The 15,585-nt window shown below is 45.1% G+C and overlaps 1 protein-coding gene across 3 annotated transcripts in view; it reads right to left on the bottom strand.

The window, feature by feature from the left end:
• The window catches only part of Kitlg (KIT ligand), an 82,169-nt gene extending 68,834 nt beyond the window's left edge, over window positions 1-13,335 (bottom strand). For 2 of the 3 annotated variants that reach the window (XM_036170205.1, XM_036170207.1), the window contains exon 1: window positions 13,000-13,108. In XM_036170205.1, coding sequence (XP_036026098.1) covers window positions 13,000-13,020 — 21 coding nt within the window. In that variant the 5' untranslated portion in view covers window positions 13,021-13,108. The other variant, XM_036170206.1, reaches the window with a different exon arrangement.
• Between the last annotated feature and the right edge of the window lie 2,250 nt (window positions 13,336-15,585).

The raw sequence follows: 15,585 nt of genomic DNA, 5'->3' as shown, positions 1-15,585 counted from the left end.
TCAAAAGAGGTTAAGGCTCCTTTTGAAAGACATTAATAAACAGGTATTTAGTGTGTTTGAATTTCCCCCCTCACTCTAATAGGACTTTTACCCCAGAACAGAACAAAATAATTCTACAGAGCACTTACCCCATTCACCACCGCCTCTCTTTACTCCTAACTACTTGTGCCCTCCGCATCCTTACAAACATCCGCAGCGGTGCCTTTGGCCAGGCCATTTGTACTGACACAGCCCACCTCTCACACAGCCCACAAGCTTGCTTTGCCTCTCAGTGACACTGGCTTTTAAATGATGATAGCCATCCTACACACAAAATACAGTCACAGTAGACAGACAATGCCCCTCCTGAAAGAGCAGGGATGTTACTTACAGAGCAAGGCCCCTAAGTGAGATGACTTCCCAACTACCTCATTTAAACCTGTGTTCTAACTGTAAATCAGCCTGCATCTGGATCAGCGGTTCTCAACCTATGGGTCGTGACCCCTTAGGGGAGGGGGGGGGATCAAACAACTTTTTCACAGGCGTTGCCATGTGCCTATCAGATAGCTACATTGCAATTCCTAACAGTAGCAAAATGACAGTTATGAAGTGGCCACGAAAATCATTTTCTGGTCGCCCTCTTAGGAAGGCTGGGAACCACTGCTCTAGATGAAGCTCTGAGGCCTGAAGAAAGACAATCATTTAGGATGGTCTGATGGACAGAGGGAGGACATAAGCCTCATTCTGATGTTAAAAACCTCGCTCACGTTCCTCTGGTCTGTGCGGCCCATCAGTCAACAGGACAAATACAGAATTTGCCAGCCAACACTGTCGTAGGAAGCACGTTAACTCTGAAAGATTTCTTTCTGTTGGCATGTTTGTGGCTAGGGATACAACTAGGGTCTTCCACGGGCTAGGCTAGCACTCCACCACTGAGCTGTATGTCCCCAGCTCTGCAAAATACGTATCATAGAACAATTCTGAGACCGATCATCATATACATGTCATTTCTAAACTTAAAGGGGGGCCAGGGGGGTAAGAGAGGGACAGAGCAAGGGAAGAGGGGGTAGAAAAAACAAACAAGGAGGGGGTGGAAAGGGGAACTACAAAGTCTCCTCTTTCCATTTTGCCTAAGGTTACACAAAGGTTAAACAAAGTTAAATACATTGCCTAAGACCCCACAGCAACCCAGAGTTAGAGCCAGAAGTAAAGCTGAGTTGCTTTTAACACAAAAGCTACCCTCATCCCACTCTCCCTCAACAATTAGGTGGATTTCTGCAGATGCCAAAACTGACATCTCTCAAATAAAGGATGGCAGGCAATCACCCCATGGTTCAAAATGGGAAAAGGTTAACCCTGGGCACCCCACCACCACCACCCCCAGTTTTAGGCACCAGGCTTACGGACGTGAACTTTGGATACAGACCTCTTGGTTCATGGGCCAGCCCACCACTGATGAGCTCTGTGGCCTTGAACACGTGACAGCAAAGGAACTTTGCTCTTGGTAAACTCTTCTTGAGACTGGATAAACGCTTCTAGTCTTCCCAGGCACCCCTACAGTCTGGGCTGAACAACTGCTTTCTGTAGGAAATGAGCCATCACTACAGATGGACACTAAGTTCCCATTTTGTTCCCGTTAGTATAATGACTTCCCTGGGTGTTTGTCCTTTTTACCAGGCACTGGCCCCAAGTGTTTTCTGTGGGCTACTTCTTTTAGTCTTCATAATCTCCTCGGAGAAATGTCCCCTCACCCTATTTGACAAATGGAGAAACTGAGGCAGGGAGCTTAGATGCAAGAGCAGAGCTTCCGCCACAGTCTGTTTAGCTGAGCCTCTGTTCACCATTGTACCACACTACAAAGGAATTAGTTACATGGTGATACTGTTACTAAGGATGCTAGAACAACTGTCTACAAAAAAGTTATCTGGTGGTGAAAGCCTTTAATCCTAGCATCCAGGAGGCAGAAGCAGGTGGATCTCTGAGTTCCAGGCCAGCCTGGTCTAACAGAGAAACCCTGTCTTGAAAAAAAGAAAAGGCCGGGCGGTGGTGGCGCACGCCTTTAATCCCAGCACTCAGGAGGCAGAGGCAGGCGGATTTCTGTGAGTTCGAGGCCAGCCTGGTCTACAGAGTGAGTTACGGGAAAGGCACAAAGCTACACAGAGAAACCCTGTCTCAAAAAAAAAAAAAAAAGAAAAAAAAAGGAGGAAAAGTTATCACTTTGGGCTGAGGTGGAAGCTCAGGCAGGATAGTGCTTGTTGTATAAGCATGAGGACCTGAGTTCGAATTCCCCACAAAAAGCCAGGCACTGGGTGCAGGCTTGCAGTCCCGGTGCTAGGTTTAAAATCCCTTAAATTAATTGTGCTGTGGTCTTTGCTGAATAAGTAAGGAATCCTAAAGCAAAGAACACAACACAAATGAATTGCAGACTTAAAAACCCAGACATAATTATAAAAGGCATTTTAATGAAAGAGTTCTCTTCTCTGATTGTGGCCATTTAAGATTGCCTTAAAAAAAAAAAAAAAAAAAAACAGTATGGAGACAGAGTCGGAGCAAACTGACAAACATAATCTCTACAGCACCCCCTCTTTCTCCAATGAGTTATCTAGAAGCATAATTTAAAAAATAGTTAAAAACCTGCTCTCTGCTTTTCAAATACTACTTTTTTGAAAAATACCAAATCCAGCAAATAAAATGGCATTCTTACAGTTTACAAAGGGCCTCCCCCACAACAGTCAGAAGGCTTGGGGTAGGGAGCTTCCATTTGGGAGTTCTGGAAATGGGGGTGGGTGCGTTGGAGAGCTGTCTATGAAGTCAGGCTCCCTGACTTGTAGGGCACTGTTCAAACATAACCATTGACACTTGTGGACAGCACCGAGGAGCTGGAATCCAAGCAAATTTTCCACTTAACTGGAAGCTTTAACTCAACTTTACCTGCTCTCAGGTTCCCTGGTTCAAAAAGAAATGAGGGAAGAGGAGAAGAAGGGGGGGGGGTGAGGAAGAGGAGGAGGGGAGCAGTTGGAGTAGCCCCTCAAACCTTACAAGTGGGGTAGAAATGGAGATGATCAACTTTTCAGGAAACAGGGTTCCTTTGGCGCTTGTAGTTTCCAAGACTAGCAAGCACCTGGTCATGTGGCCTCTTTGCTTTGGGGCTGTAGTAGCACCGTATATCATGGTGGCATGGTGGTGTGGCTGAGGCCTGTTCACTTTATGGCTATCTGAAGACAAAAGGCGAAAGGAAAACGGGAGATCTGGAGCCCCAATCTCTTTTCAAGAGCTGGTACTAAATGATCTAACTTCCGCTCACTAGGGCCACCTGGTAAAGGCTCTACTATTTCTAACAGCACTACAGTTGGGCATCAAGCCCTCAGCACCCTGCCTAGGGGAACAAACACAGCACTACAGCCCAGGTGGTATCTCTAAGCATGTGTGTAAATACGGGTGTGTGACATGTCAGTGATTACGGGGGATCTAGTCTTTAGAACCTAATAGGTGTGGCTTCCCGTTCTAAACCCAGAGACTTCCTTGCATTCTTTCCCTGTTAATCCCAGGTAAATCTTCTGAATCTTTCTGAACTTTTATTTATTTTGAAAGTCTCAGGAGTGGCAAAAGGTGGGGTGGGGTGGAGTGGGGTGGGGTTGGGGGGAGGTGGGTGTCATCATGTCCTTGTATGATGCACTTCAAAATATTTTTGCTTGAACATCTTATGTAGATTGCGGCTCAGTGTCTCCCTCATGGTAAGTTCAGCGTAGGCTAACTTAATAACTAGTCTTATTTTCCTTGCTCAATAACTTCTTAGGCAGCTCCTCCTTTGGGTACTCTTCCCAGAAACGGTACTATGTGCCAGTTGCTAGGACAGCTGACAGTGTATCGTGTGATCCTCCCGTGATTACGCCTACCTTGTAGTTACTTCTGCCCATTTCAATATGGGGAAGGTAAGACACGGAGAGGACAGAGGTTCACAAAGCCAGGAGGTGATGAAAACGATGATGTAGCTCATCCTCGGCTCTATTCACTAACATGGTCTCTAGTAATAGAGGATAGGGGCCCTCACAACCAACGAATTACCTAGTGGCTGAAAATGAATGCTGTAAGTGATGGACAAAGGAGCCTCTGGAGTTATCTGCACATGAAACTGGTGACTGTTTGTTGTTTTGTTTTGTTTTTTAAGTTAGTATTTTTGTATAAAAGAAAAGCTTGCAAACAATTGTACCAACCGTCAACAACCCGAATCAGACAAGCATGTATTTCATTGTGTACTGATGGGAGCATCTAACTTGAGCCCCTCTTCTAGGCAACGGCAACGATAACTTTCTGTCCGAACTCTATTTCTGGTGGCTGTTTTCACTCTCTGAATAGCTGTTGCTTTCTATTCAGTGTTCCAGTACACAGAGTTTCTATCTCCAAAGGACTGAATCGGTCACACTAACCTACTCATCGAGTGACGCGCCACCTCTTTGGGGGGCAGCAGTGGCTATATATCACCAATTCCCTGAGGCAATGCCTGTTTTAGTTTCCCCCACCTCCATAATGAAATTGAAAAAGAAATCGCACCTACCTCCCAGAAGAAGAGTTAAAGGAATGACTTAATTCTGGAATTACTTTCTGCTAAGCACCATGTTGCCATGTTTTATCACTGGAATGGTTCAGTTTTATAAAACAACGGTGGGAACTTAAAAATAGCTACCCATTTTAATACTTTACATGGATTGTAGCAAATTTCAATCCTTCAAGCTAGGTTATTCCTATGTGGGCATGTACACAGAAATACCAACAGAAAGTGGCCAAATCAGCTTTGCATTCAAAAGTCTAATTGTTGCCCCGCAGTGGTGGCGCACACCTTTAATCCCAGCACTCGGGAGGCAGAACCAGGCAAATCTCTGTGAGTTCAAGGCCAGCCTGGTCTATAGAGTGAGATCCAGGACAGGCACCAAAACTGCACAGAGAAACCCTGTCTTGAAAACAAACAAGGCTTGGGGATTTAGCTCAGTGGTAGAGCACTCGCCTAGCAAGCGCAAGGCCCTGGGTTCGATCCTCAGCTCAAAAAAAAAAAAAAAAAATGAAAACAAACAAACAAACAAAGTCTAATTGTTTAAAATGTTGAAGAATATGAAGGACTTAGAGACCTCTAATTGTGAATGGTAGATTTCAAAACTAGCTTTAAGTATTAGAAACTATTTCTGATTTTTTTTTAATTAAAATTCTTCACAGTGAAATGGACATTAACATGATTAGTAAGTTACCAAACACAATTCTAAAAGTGGAAAAGAGGTTTCTATAGTTTTCTAAGTGGTGTTAGGGTATAGTTTACTGAGGCTTTTAGACATTATAAACATATACAAAAGGTTTAAAACACTCTCCTGGAAAGGGCTTAAATGGAAAAAAAAAACCTTCTAATTTGTTACAAAAATAGAAAAACTATGCAAATTGTATTTCTACACAAAATTAATTTCATTGAAATATGAAAAACTTCATGTTAACCATCTCCCCCCCACCCCAGGGTTTCTCTGTGTACCTTTCCTGGATCTCGCTCTGTAGACCAGGCTGGCCTTGAACTCACAAAGATCTGCCTGCCTCTGCCTCCTGAGTGCTGGGATTAAAGGCGTTCGACACCACCACCTGGCTGACCATCTCCTTTTTATTGCTCATGAACATTGCCTAGCCTCCTCATGACTCTGCAGGTCAGCCCTTAGGGCAGACCACCTGGAAACAAAACGCACCAGCCTTTCCTCTGCACGGTTGCAACTTATGACAGAAGAGACCTGTGTGATAGGCTGAGTACTCCACCTACGAGAATGCACCAAAGGTCTCTCGTGAGGCCTACAAAACATAAGCTTGTGAATAGTGTCACAGATCCAGGCGAAGGCAACCACAGAGGTTTGAGCTGGTTGTGAACACTGGAAAGGCCTCCTGTGTTTATTATTTCATTAAGTGCTGAAGTGTGAGTTTATATAGAAGCATAAATAATGACTCTGCATATGACTCCCGGGGTTTGTTTTGCAATCCTTGGTCTTGGGTTTTCTAGATTGTATTATAAACTAGTTTATATGAAAGCATCTCTGCTCTCCCTTCCCAAGGCTCCTCCAGCTAACTTTCGGTGATGACTTGAGTTTTAACAATTTAACACACAGTACCTGCACAGGACAGATCCCAGGAGGTAGCAAGACCTTTAGAACAAAAGCATGTTTTGTCTATTAATGCTCTTCTTTCGAAACCCAGGAATTGGTCTGTTCTCACAAGGTGATTGCTGGGTGTGGTGGGAGGGGGGGCACCCCAGAATACAACAGAAAGCTCATCACAGTAGAGTACCTAGGGACCCTCCACATGCACCAACCGCTATACAATGTTGAGTGTTGACAGCCATCTTATCTATGTGCACTCAAACACACAGAAGCCAGTAATGAGATGTAATTCACCCTGGAGTTAGTTAGCACACTGAAAAGGAAAAGGTCATTTGCTTCAGAGATTTTATGTATATATCAAGGTCAAAAAGAAGTTCTAATCACCCATGGGGCTTTTGTCCCTAAGATGAACTTCTGGTGGCAACACAATTATGTGTGTACAAAGCAACCCCCCCAACCAACCCGCCCCCACCCCAGGCCAGACTGTGCTCTTCCCTCCAAGGTTTACACAGGGACACAGTTATCCACCAGAGATGCCCTTTCTGCAAAGATGACCCAGCCTTGCTTTTGTAAGTGGCTACTGTGGATGGATGGGTTTCCCTGTGGTCTTTACACACCCTTTTTCATGGCATTCTTCACAAGGCATCTAGGAGATGTTCCAGCTGCAGTCTGTGTACAGAGAACACACACACACACACACACACACACACACACACACACACACACAAAGGCCACCTAGTCACTCCCCTCCCAACAAAACCAGCCTCTAATCCACAGCTCTCAAGAGAGCCAAGCACAGCCAACAGTTACAGGTGCAGAGTCAAGTACTCAATCTGCATCTAGATAACCAAAGGACGCTGCTGCTGTCTTTTTTAATTGTCTGGAGTATTGCCTCAATTGTGAACTTTCTTTTAATAGGCAACTCATTACTCTCTGGCAGCCCTCGGAACTGAGCACTATTGCCATGGCCATGGCACAATTTTTCAGAGGAATCTCTAGTCTCTTGGCTGCAGGAAGGTCCAGCTGGCTTTTAAATATTCTGATGTCAACAAGGAGAGCTGTGGCTTCTGACATCTCAAGAAAATCAGTTGCCAGTCCGGCGTCCTGTATCTAGTATTAGCCAAGGAAGTGAGGTGGCCCGGGATTGCTTTAGAGGCACTCTGGTAAATGCTGAGGCAAGCAGGGATTTGGCAAATATTACTACAGAGCTAGCCTTCCACCAAGGCTCCCAGCTCTGTCCATTTCTCTGGCCTCAGATACTGTCTCTCATTTCCACTGTCTTCTCAGTATGGATGCTATTCAGGGATATTGAGACTCAGTGATTTGCCCAAGGTCAAGAGACAGAAAAAAAAAAATGCACAGCCCCTTCCTCTGATTCTCTCTACTCCTGTTTTCTGCCACATCGCCAGATTTGTCTATTTTCGCCCCATACAGATGTGGGAGCCCAGCAGGAAGACTGGGGGGAAGCAGTGTCTCAGAAAACGTATGTCATTGGGGCTGTCTGACTGTTTAGGATCCTTCCTCACTCAGAGAACTCAGAAGATTGGAGGAGAGTGGAGGTCTTCTTCAATTAGAAATATCATCCTTGTTTTAGAGAAATAACAAGCAGTAGGTGAAATTCCTAAAGAACAACAGCCTAAACTTAAATCTTACTGTTTCCCCATCACCGGCTCATCATCCTAAAACAATGGCAACACACTGTATTCACGCTGAAGTGATGCTCACATCAATCTCAGCACCAAAGGAAGCCCCATGCCATCTGGTTCAAACTTCCCTCTTAGAAGTATTTTAGAAGAGAAAGATTTTTAGAAGCAGCTGCACTTTAAAAAAAAAAAAAGTTCTACTTTTCCTTCTTTCAGTTGAGAAAACAGGCTCGGAGAGGTCCAAATAATTTCCCAACGTCACACAACTCTGTGTTCAGGTTAAGAAAAGAACCCAGGGGCTGGAGAGATGGCTCAATGGTTAAGAGCACTAGCTGCTCTTCCAAAGGACCAGGTTCAATCCCCAGCACCCTCCTGACAGCTCTCAACTGTCTATAACTCCAGTTCTAGGGGTTCTGACACCCTCACACAGACATACATGCAACCAAAACACCAATGCCCAAGAAGTATAAATAAATAAATTTTAAAAAAAGAAATGAACGCAGTCCCCTAATAGCCAAGCCAGTGTGTCAGCCTAGAAACAAGCAGTAAAATATAGCCAGAGGACACAGAAAAGCAACAGTCTTCCCTTGGATGACACACACCATGCTTTCAGAAAAAGGAGGAAGAAGAGGAAGAGGAGGAGGAGAACAACAACAACAACCAGGAGGCCTAATTATATGAAAAGCACTCCACCTTCTTTTTTTTTCTGGATAGACAGAAATAGATAGGGAAGGATAATAATAATACCAGTCCCAGGCCCGGTAAACAGTTTTCAGTATGCCCATAATTAAGGCAAAAGGCAAAACATCTTTCTGCATCTGTAAATCAGCAAGGCTGGAGTCAATGGTTTCTATGAACCCAGGACTGTACCCAACAGCCCTGTGTGTGGAGCACTGCTCAACCATCTCATCCAGGTGTCCTCTCTCACCACACAGGTGACTAAGACCAAACACAGAATTCTTGCAGCTGCTGGTGATTCACGTACGTAAACAGATAACAGATCTCTACTTGGAGACTTATATACCCAATGCCTCTCCATGATTTACAGATGGGGGGGGGGGAGTGTCACCAAACTTGGATAGTGGGGAGAAATATCACAGATCGTTGCCCGGTTATGACAATAAAGAAGAAACGAAGGTACATCCTCACCAAGAAAAGCAATTATAACAGCATGGATGGGAGATGACCAGTTCTTTGTAGTCTTAAAGAAGACAGACCCTCAGAATCACAGATGCTGAACTTGGCACAAGTAGACAGACTGGAAAGTAAATCAGAAGAATGCTCCCACTTCTGTTTCCCACCCTAGATCTCTTCATCACTTTAGAGAGCTCTCCATCCGCAGGTCCACACACCGCCACCCTCCTTTGGGAGCATTCATTTAGCCTGTGTTAAGGACAACTGATAATCAGATGTCAGCTTGTAATGAAGGCCAAGCACTGAATTAAAGGATCCAGATTTAGAAAAGCTTGCTCTCTGTGTTACTCCTTAGGGGTCATTTTAAGTTGGTGGGAAGGCAATTCCCTTCTCAGGAATGCATTTCAGACTGTAGTTAGAGTGAGCTACTGTGCAGGACACAGACTGTTTACCCCCACTTTGGTCCTTTCAGCCACCATCTGAGAAACATCTTCATAACTATTTTACTAGCACAGAGGACAAAACGGAAATCCCAAGATGCCTCTTGCCTAAGGTCATTTGTCTCACGAGTGGTAAAACGGGAATTGAAGCCTAAGTCTTCCCAGGCTAGAGTCCTCCTACTAACTGTATTTTAGGTGCTCCACCAACAGGGAGAGAGCAGAAAGGGAACATGAAAGAAGCTTCCAAAGCTGAAAGACTAGTTATTTTGGCAGGGATTTTATTTTTAAATGTTACCTAAGGTGGCGGTAAGATCTCAATCACCTGTCATTAAAGAACAAACGTTCCCTCACAATTTGCTATCTTCACATCAGCAGTTAAGACATAAATAAAATTTAGCAATTTTAATTGGTTTGGCACCGGCTTTCAGATTTCCATATGGTTATTTTCCCTGTTTTATGTTAAATGTAATCGACTTAGCACTTGAGTCTCCAAGTCTTGGCGGAATGTATCAATTAAAAGCTACATAAATTAGGCCGACTGGAAGCAAACTGAGCGACTTCAGGGACAAGATTTTAAAATGCTCTTTTCACAAATATGTTAATTTTTCTGATTGTAATTGCTGCTGTCGCCCATGTGACAAATATTTCATACACACACACAAAAAAAATTGAGGGTATTTTTCTAGTATAGTCAAAGCTAAAATTCTATTTGTTGCCTCTGTGAGTGCTTCAGTGTTCCTAAAATAGACCTTTCTGCATTGTTTTCAAGACAGATCTTTCCTGTCTCGGTACTTCTGACGTCGCTGACAGCACTTACAACAAGCTATGGGAACCTGTAGGGGACACTGAGAGGTAAGCATAACAGGCATAAGCATGAACACAGTATGTTGACCACACCACTGGCGCTGCAGTATGGCCTCTCCATTGTAATGCAACATATTAGAATCTTGTGTTTTTAAAAATAGCTGCTTATTGAGAGTGATACTGCTTCTAAGACAGAGTCACAATTTTCTTTAGGTACTGTAAATTCATGCACTATGGGGAGGGAGGGCGGGGAACAGAAAGAGAAATGTCAAAAATACCAAACACATTCTTCATGGCAGACACAAGACATAATTTATTGTCCCGATTGCTCAGCATGACTGCTGTGTGTACTTATTTTCCAAATCCTGAAGTCTATCACTGGTACTAAGTAAATCAAAGAGTCATCCATCAAGCCCCAAGTGGCTGCTGATGGAATTTTCACACTTATTTAGCTTGACTGAAGGCTCAAAATGCCTGGTGTCCCCATGATTCTTGCAAAGCTATATCCTTTAAATCAACATCATTTAAAATATTACCAGGAAATTCTTGTTCACTTATTGGGTAATGAGAGCACACTGAACAAGGGGGCTATAACTCAGTGGCTATAACGGAAGTTGGTATTGTTCCCACATTTACAGTAGACTAATAAAAGTAGATTTTCCTCCCCGGCAAAGATAACATCAAATTAAAAGGAAAACAAAAAAGGAAAGCCTGGATCTTTGTTAGTGTCCATTTCTCTTACCCCATGCCCTACACATTCAGAGTTGTGAGGACAGTATCTTTATAACTCTTGGATTAGGAGACCTGATAACAGGAAAGGGAATCTAATCCCCTCCTTCATTGCAACGGATTATTTTATTGATTTTGATGCTTTTCCCAGTGTCCTCTTTTTCAGGGACAAGAATGTGAATTGCTAGAAGTATCCTTAAAGGAAACCTTGAAGGTCATTAGAGTCTAGACAATGAATGCCTTCATTCAATGAGAGGTCTGCCCTCTTTTTGCCTACAAACCCTTTATCAGCGGCAAGTTCCCCCAAAAGGGCCTGCACTTTAACTTGGTCCAAACAGGTCACATTTCTAAAATACTTAAGTTGTCCCAAATATCTCTGGCCAGCAGCACAGAGTCACCCATGCCACGGCCACCACAGTGTTGCAGGCAGGACCTACCTCTTTCTAGTTTTCAATGGAATTATTCCATGTAATCCTATTTACACAGCCATTTAATCAAAGCGAGAAAGGAGATTACAAAGCTCTCACTTGTTTTGCAAAGAGGGTGCAAGGATCATCAATCCTACTGCCTCTCAAAGTGACTCCATAGCACATGGCTGGGCTTCGGAGTGTTGGACATTAACCTTGTCTGCCTCCTGTTTTCTTGTTTAAATAAGAAGGTCTAGGCTCTCTTCCTGAATCCGAGGTTGCTCCACTCAGAGCAGCCACCATTATTCATGTAAGCAGATGCTATTATTAAAAAAGAAAAAGGTACCCCACCCTTGTTTATCATTCCACAAAGCAGAAGGCACATACACGCGAAGCAACCACAGCAAAACTTTTCTTTGTTGCGGGAATCGTTAACCATCCGCATCTCAAGAGCATACCATAGTGATCTTAGGTGTGATGCCTTGGGTAAAAACTAACCTGCAATCAGGGACGGTACCTGCTTTCCATTTCTCCCACAACCTCACTGAGTCAGGGAGAGTGTTCTTGGGAAAACACCTCCAGTATGCCAGGCCATGCTCCCTCCCCATCCTTTCCAAACCAGAGAAAGGTGCTTTATTCTTGCTGGTTCCTAATGGGTTCCTCTCCAAGCCTAGATATCTATTTTAAATAAGATGTCATATGAGTAATTTAATTAATTACTTGCAATACACGGATGCCTTCATCAAAGCTGAAGATGAGTACAAGCCCTCAAATCTCATCCCCTTCCATACATTTCAGAAATTGCGATCACCCAAAGAATGGGGGAGGGAGGGGGACGGGAAGGATGTGAAAGCGACGCTTTATCCAACCTGCTGCAGCTAACAGAACAATTCGGAAAGGAAGAACCCATGAAGAGGTAGGAACCGCGAGGGTAAAAGGAACTATGGAGAAGAATACCACACTGGCTCTTTATAACCCCGAGCCAGATATGTGCGTCAACGAAGAAAAGACATAATTATACCCCCGGGCAATGTTTTATGCATAAAGCACAATTTAGCGACCCTGGGCATTATCTCAATAACTATCCTTAGGAGGTGCACATTTAGAAAAAAAAAAAAAAAAGGAAAAAAAAAAAGAACTTTTACTGTTTTGTAATGGAAGAGGGCGTCATGCAGTGTGGAAGTACTACTACTCCATCTGGAGGGCCCACCCAGAGCTGTGAACCCAGCCGACTTCTCAGGCTGCCAAGTTTTCCCCGCCTGCCGGGCAGGTTCTGCACCCCGCCTGGCGCTGCCGCCTAGGAGCTCTGGCTTGGCTTCACTCCAGTGGCTGCACCCGCGTCCGCACCGCGTCCCGCGCCCACCTGGGGACCGCACAGATAAATCTGACTGCGCGAGCGAGCGAGGGTGGCGCGTGGGAAGCTGTTTCATAATCTCTCCGAATCCACGGGGGAAGACCTCCCGTGCCAAAAACAAGCCTTCCCCGGTGATAACTCGAACTCCCAGGCCGAAGAGCGAAGCCTGCAGCTGCGGCTTGCCGTTGACAGCTCCAAACTTCGCTGCTGCGGCTTCAAACTTGCTACTCGCCGCTCCCTCTCACCCGTGGCGCTCCCCAGCTCCCAGGCTCATCCCCCTTCTCTAAACACACACACACACACACACACACACACACACACACACACAGCCCAGCAGGGAGGCTCGGGCTCTCACACCACGCCTGCCTCCCCCGCACCTTCCTGGCTCACCCGGCGGGCGCAGCCCCACATGGCCCGGCTGCCGGTCCCAGGGCGCGCCGGGCTCCCCGGGGCTCTGGGCGCGATTTTCTTGGAAAGCCTTCGGGCTCCTCCCGGGCGTGCCCCTACTCACTTGTGTCTTCTTCATAAGGAAAGGCAGCGCTGCGATCCAGCCCAGGCAGCGGTGTGGCGACTCCGTTTAGCTGTTCTGGAGCTCCAGCATATTGCACGAACAGCGGCTGCAGATAGTCCCAGCATTGGGTAGCCCGAGCGCAGAGCCCTGTCCTCGGCCGTTGCTTTCCCGCAGCACTCCCGGTCCCAGTGACAGACAGCAAGTGAAGCCCGGGCTGCGGCGCCGCCAGGGCTTTTTATACAGCTCCCTCCCGCCCGCTCCGGACACGCCTCCTTCCCTTCCGGAGCCTCCTGGAGGCGAACCGCGCGCGCAGAAGGGCGGAGATCGTCCGGGAGGTTGGACGGATCGGGCTTCATGCGTCCCCGGCGCGGGGACTGGCCAGAGTCCATTGGGGCGCAGGGCGTCTCGGACGCAGCTGAGCAACCTGCAGCGGTCGCCGGCGCAGCGCGGGGCTCAGCTCTGCAGCAGGCTCAGCTCGCACCGGGGAGACCGTGGGGATCGTGGATGCACCTCGTGCTCCGGAGAAGGTGAAGCGGAGCTGCGCGGCAGACTTCACCTGGTTCGGAGCAGAGACTCCCCTCCCCCTCCCGCTCCGCAACAGAATAATAGAACCAACAACAACAACAACAAAAGTTTAAATACAATCTATGGTATAGCCATAGTCTTAACCAGTCTTTTCTTTTTTTCTCTCTCTCCTCAGTTGCTTTAGTGAGAAAATGAATGACTCAGGGTTAAATGTTACTAAGGGAGATGTTGTTTTCAAGAGTTTACTCCAGTGCTCTTAGAAGACAAAATTGAAAGAAGTTACTAAATGTTGCCAGCCGTCCTCACAGCAAGGGTTTTGAAAGGTCCACTCTTTGGTTAGGAATATTTGTAAAATCGGAACGATAATACAACGGTCATAGTAACAGCGAACATTAGCCGTATGACTCGTTTATTACGTACTAGGTGTTGCGCAACAACTATGCATAAATTATCTCTTTAAATCTTTACCATGGACCTAGTGCATGTGTGCGTGCATGCGTGCGTGTGCGTGTGCGTGTTTCCCATTTTACAGATAAAGAAACAGCCTCAAGAGGTTAATTTTCCCAGATAGCCAAGTAACAGAGTTATGATTTAAATCCAGAACCTTGGATATACTGCCTTAAAAATATATGCCAAACAAGTATGTTCTTGATTTTCCAAAAGCATTTCAAAATTTTTACACTCTATTGAGGAATAATAAAAAATTGGTTATTTTCATAAAGAAAATATTAACCCAGCGTCCCCATCAGTAATCTCTTGGAGCAAGCGTGCTGCATTAATTTTAGGAGTCCAGCCATTCTCCTAAGAGAGGAACATTCCGAATTTGCTTTGATTGCTTCAGTTTCCATTGTTAAAACAACAACAACAACAACAGCAGAAACAACCGAGTATGCCAAACTCACTGTATGTACTACTTGCAGCTGTGAGAATGTATCACAGAGTAAATGGTGTAAAACATCACAGGTTGGTCTTAGTGTTGGGGGTCAAAAGTCCAAAATGCCTCTTGTTGAGGGAAAATCAGCTGTTGCCAAGACACATTCCTTTGGGCAGGCTGAGTGAGAGAATTCACTTCCTTGCCTTTCCCAGCTTCTAAAGCTGCCCAGGTTCCGACCCTCAGCCACCCTTATCTTCAAAGCCAGTAATGTGAAACTGAGTCCCCTGTCAGGCAACTCTTACCTTCTGGTCTGCCTCCCTGTGGCACTTCTAAGGATTTAGGAGATTGCATTGGTTTACCTGGGTTATCGGGAATAATCTCTCCACTTTAAAGCCAATTGTTTAGCAATCTGAACCCCACTGACAGCAGCCTGGGTTCTTGACGGAAGTGCTAGGGAACATAAATCACAGGTTGCAAGACATGGCTACTTTAGGGGCTAATATCCTGTTTGCTTCCCTCATCTGCAAGTTTGTGGAGAACAGAGCTGAGGTAAATCTCTGCAAATCCTTGTTGGAGCTCCCAGCTGGAAGAATAAATCCTTGTTTCGTTACAAGATTATTAATTTTTGGTGGGGGAGACCAGAAGAAAAGCTGAAAATATTCTACAACTGATTTTTTTTAAACTTTCAACCAAAAAGATGTAGCAAACCATTCCTTGTCTTAACACAGCCCTTCAGTATCTCTTTGGTTTGTCTGACAGAATCTTCCTGATAATATGTACTAAAGAGCTTTATCACTGCAATTTGCATTGAGATCTAATGAAAGATGATTTTGAGGAAGGTTGATTTTCCTTCAGATTCCCCTGCAGACTAAAACTCATCTCCAAGGTTCCAAACGAGGCATACATTCATAACCACAAGGAACCCTGAGATAACTTTATGTGTGGTTCATGGTTTGCAAAACTGTGAACTTGTTTACATTAGTATATGCTAAGACGTATATTTAACGATGTAATAAGATCAACAGATTATAACAAGTGATTCCAAATTGATGTTTAAACTTTTTGT

The sequence above is a fragment of the Onychomys torridus genome, chromosome 20 (genome assembly GCF_903995425.1).
Source record: "Onychomys torridus chromosome 20, mOncTor1.1, whole genome shotgun sequence".
NCBI lineage: Eukaryota > Metazoa > Chordata > Mammalia > Rodentia > Cricetidae > Onychomys > Onychomys torridus.
This window is presented reverse-complemented; position numbering and strand designations above follow the sequence as displayed.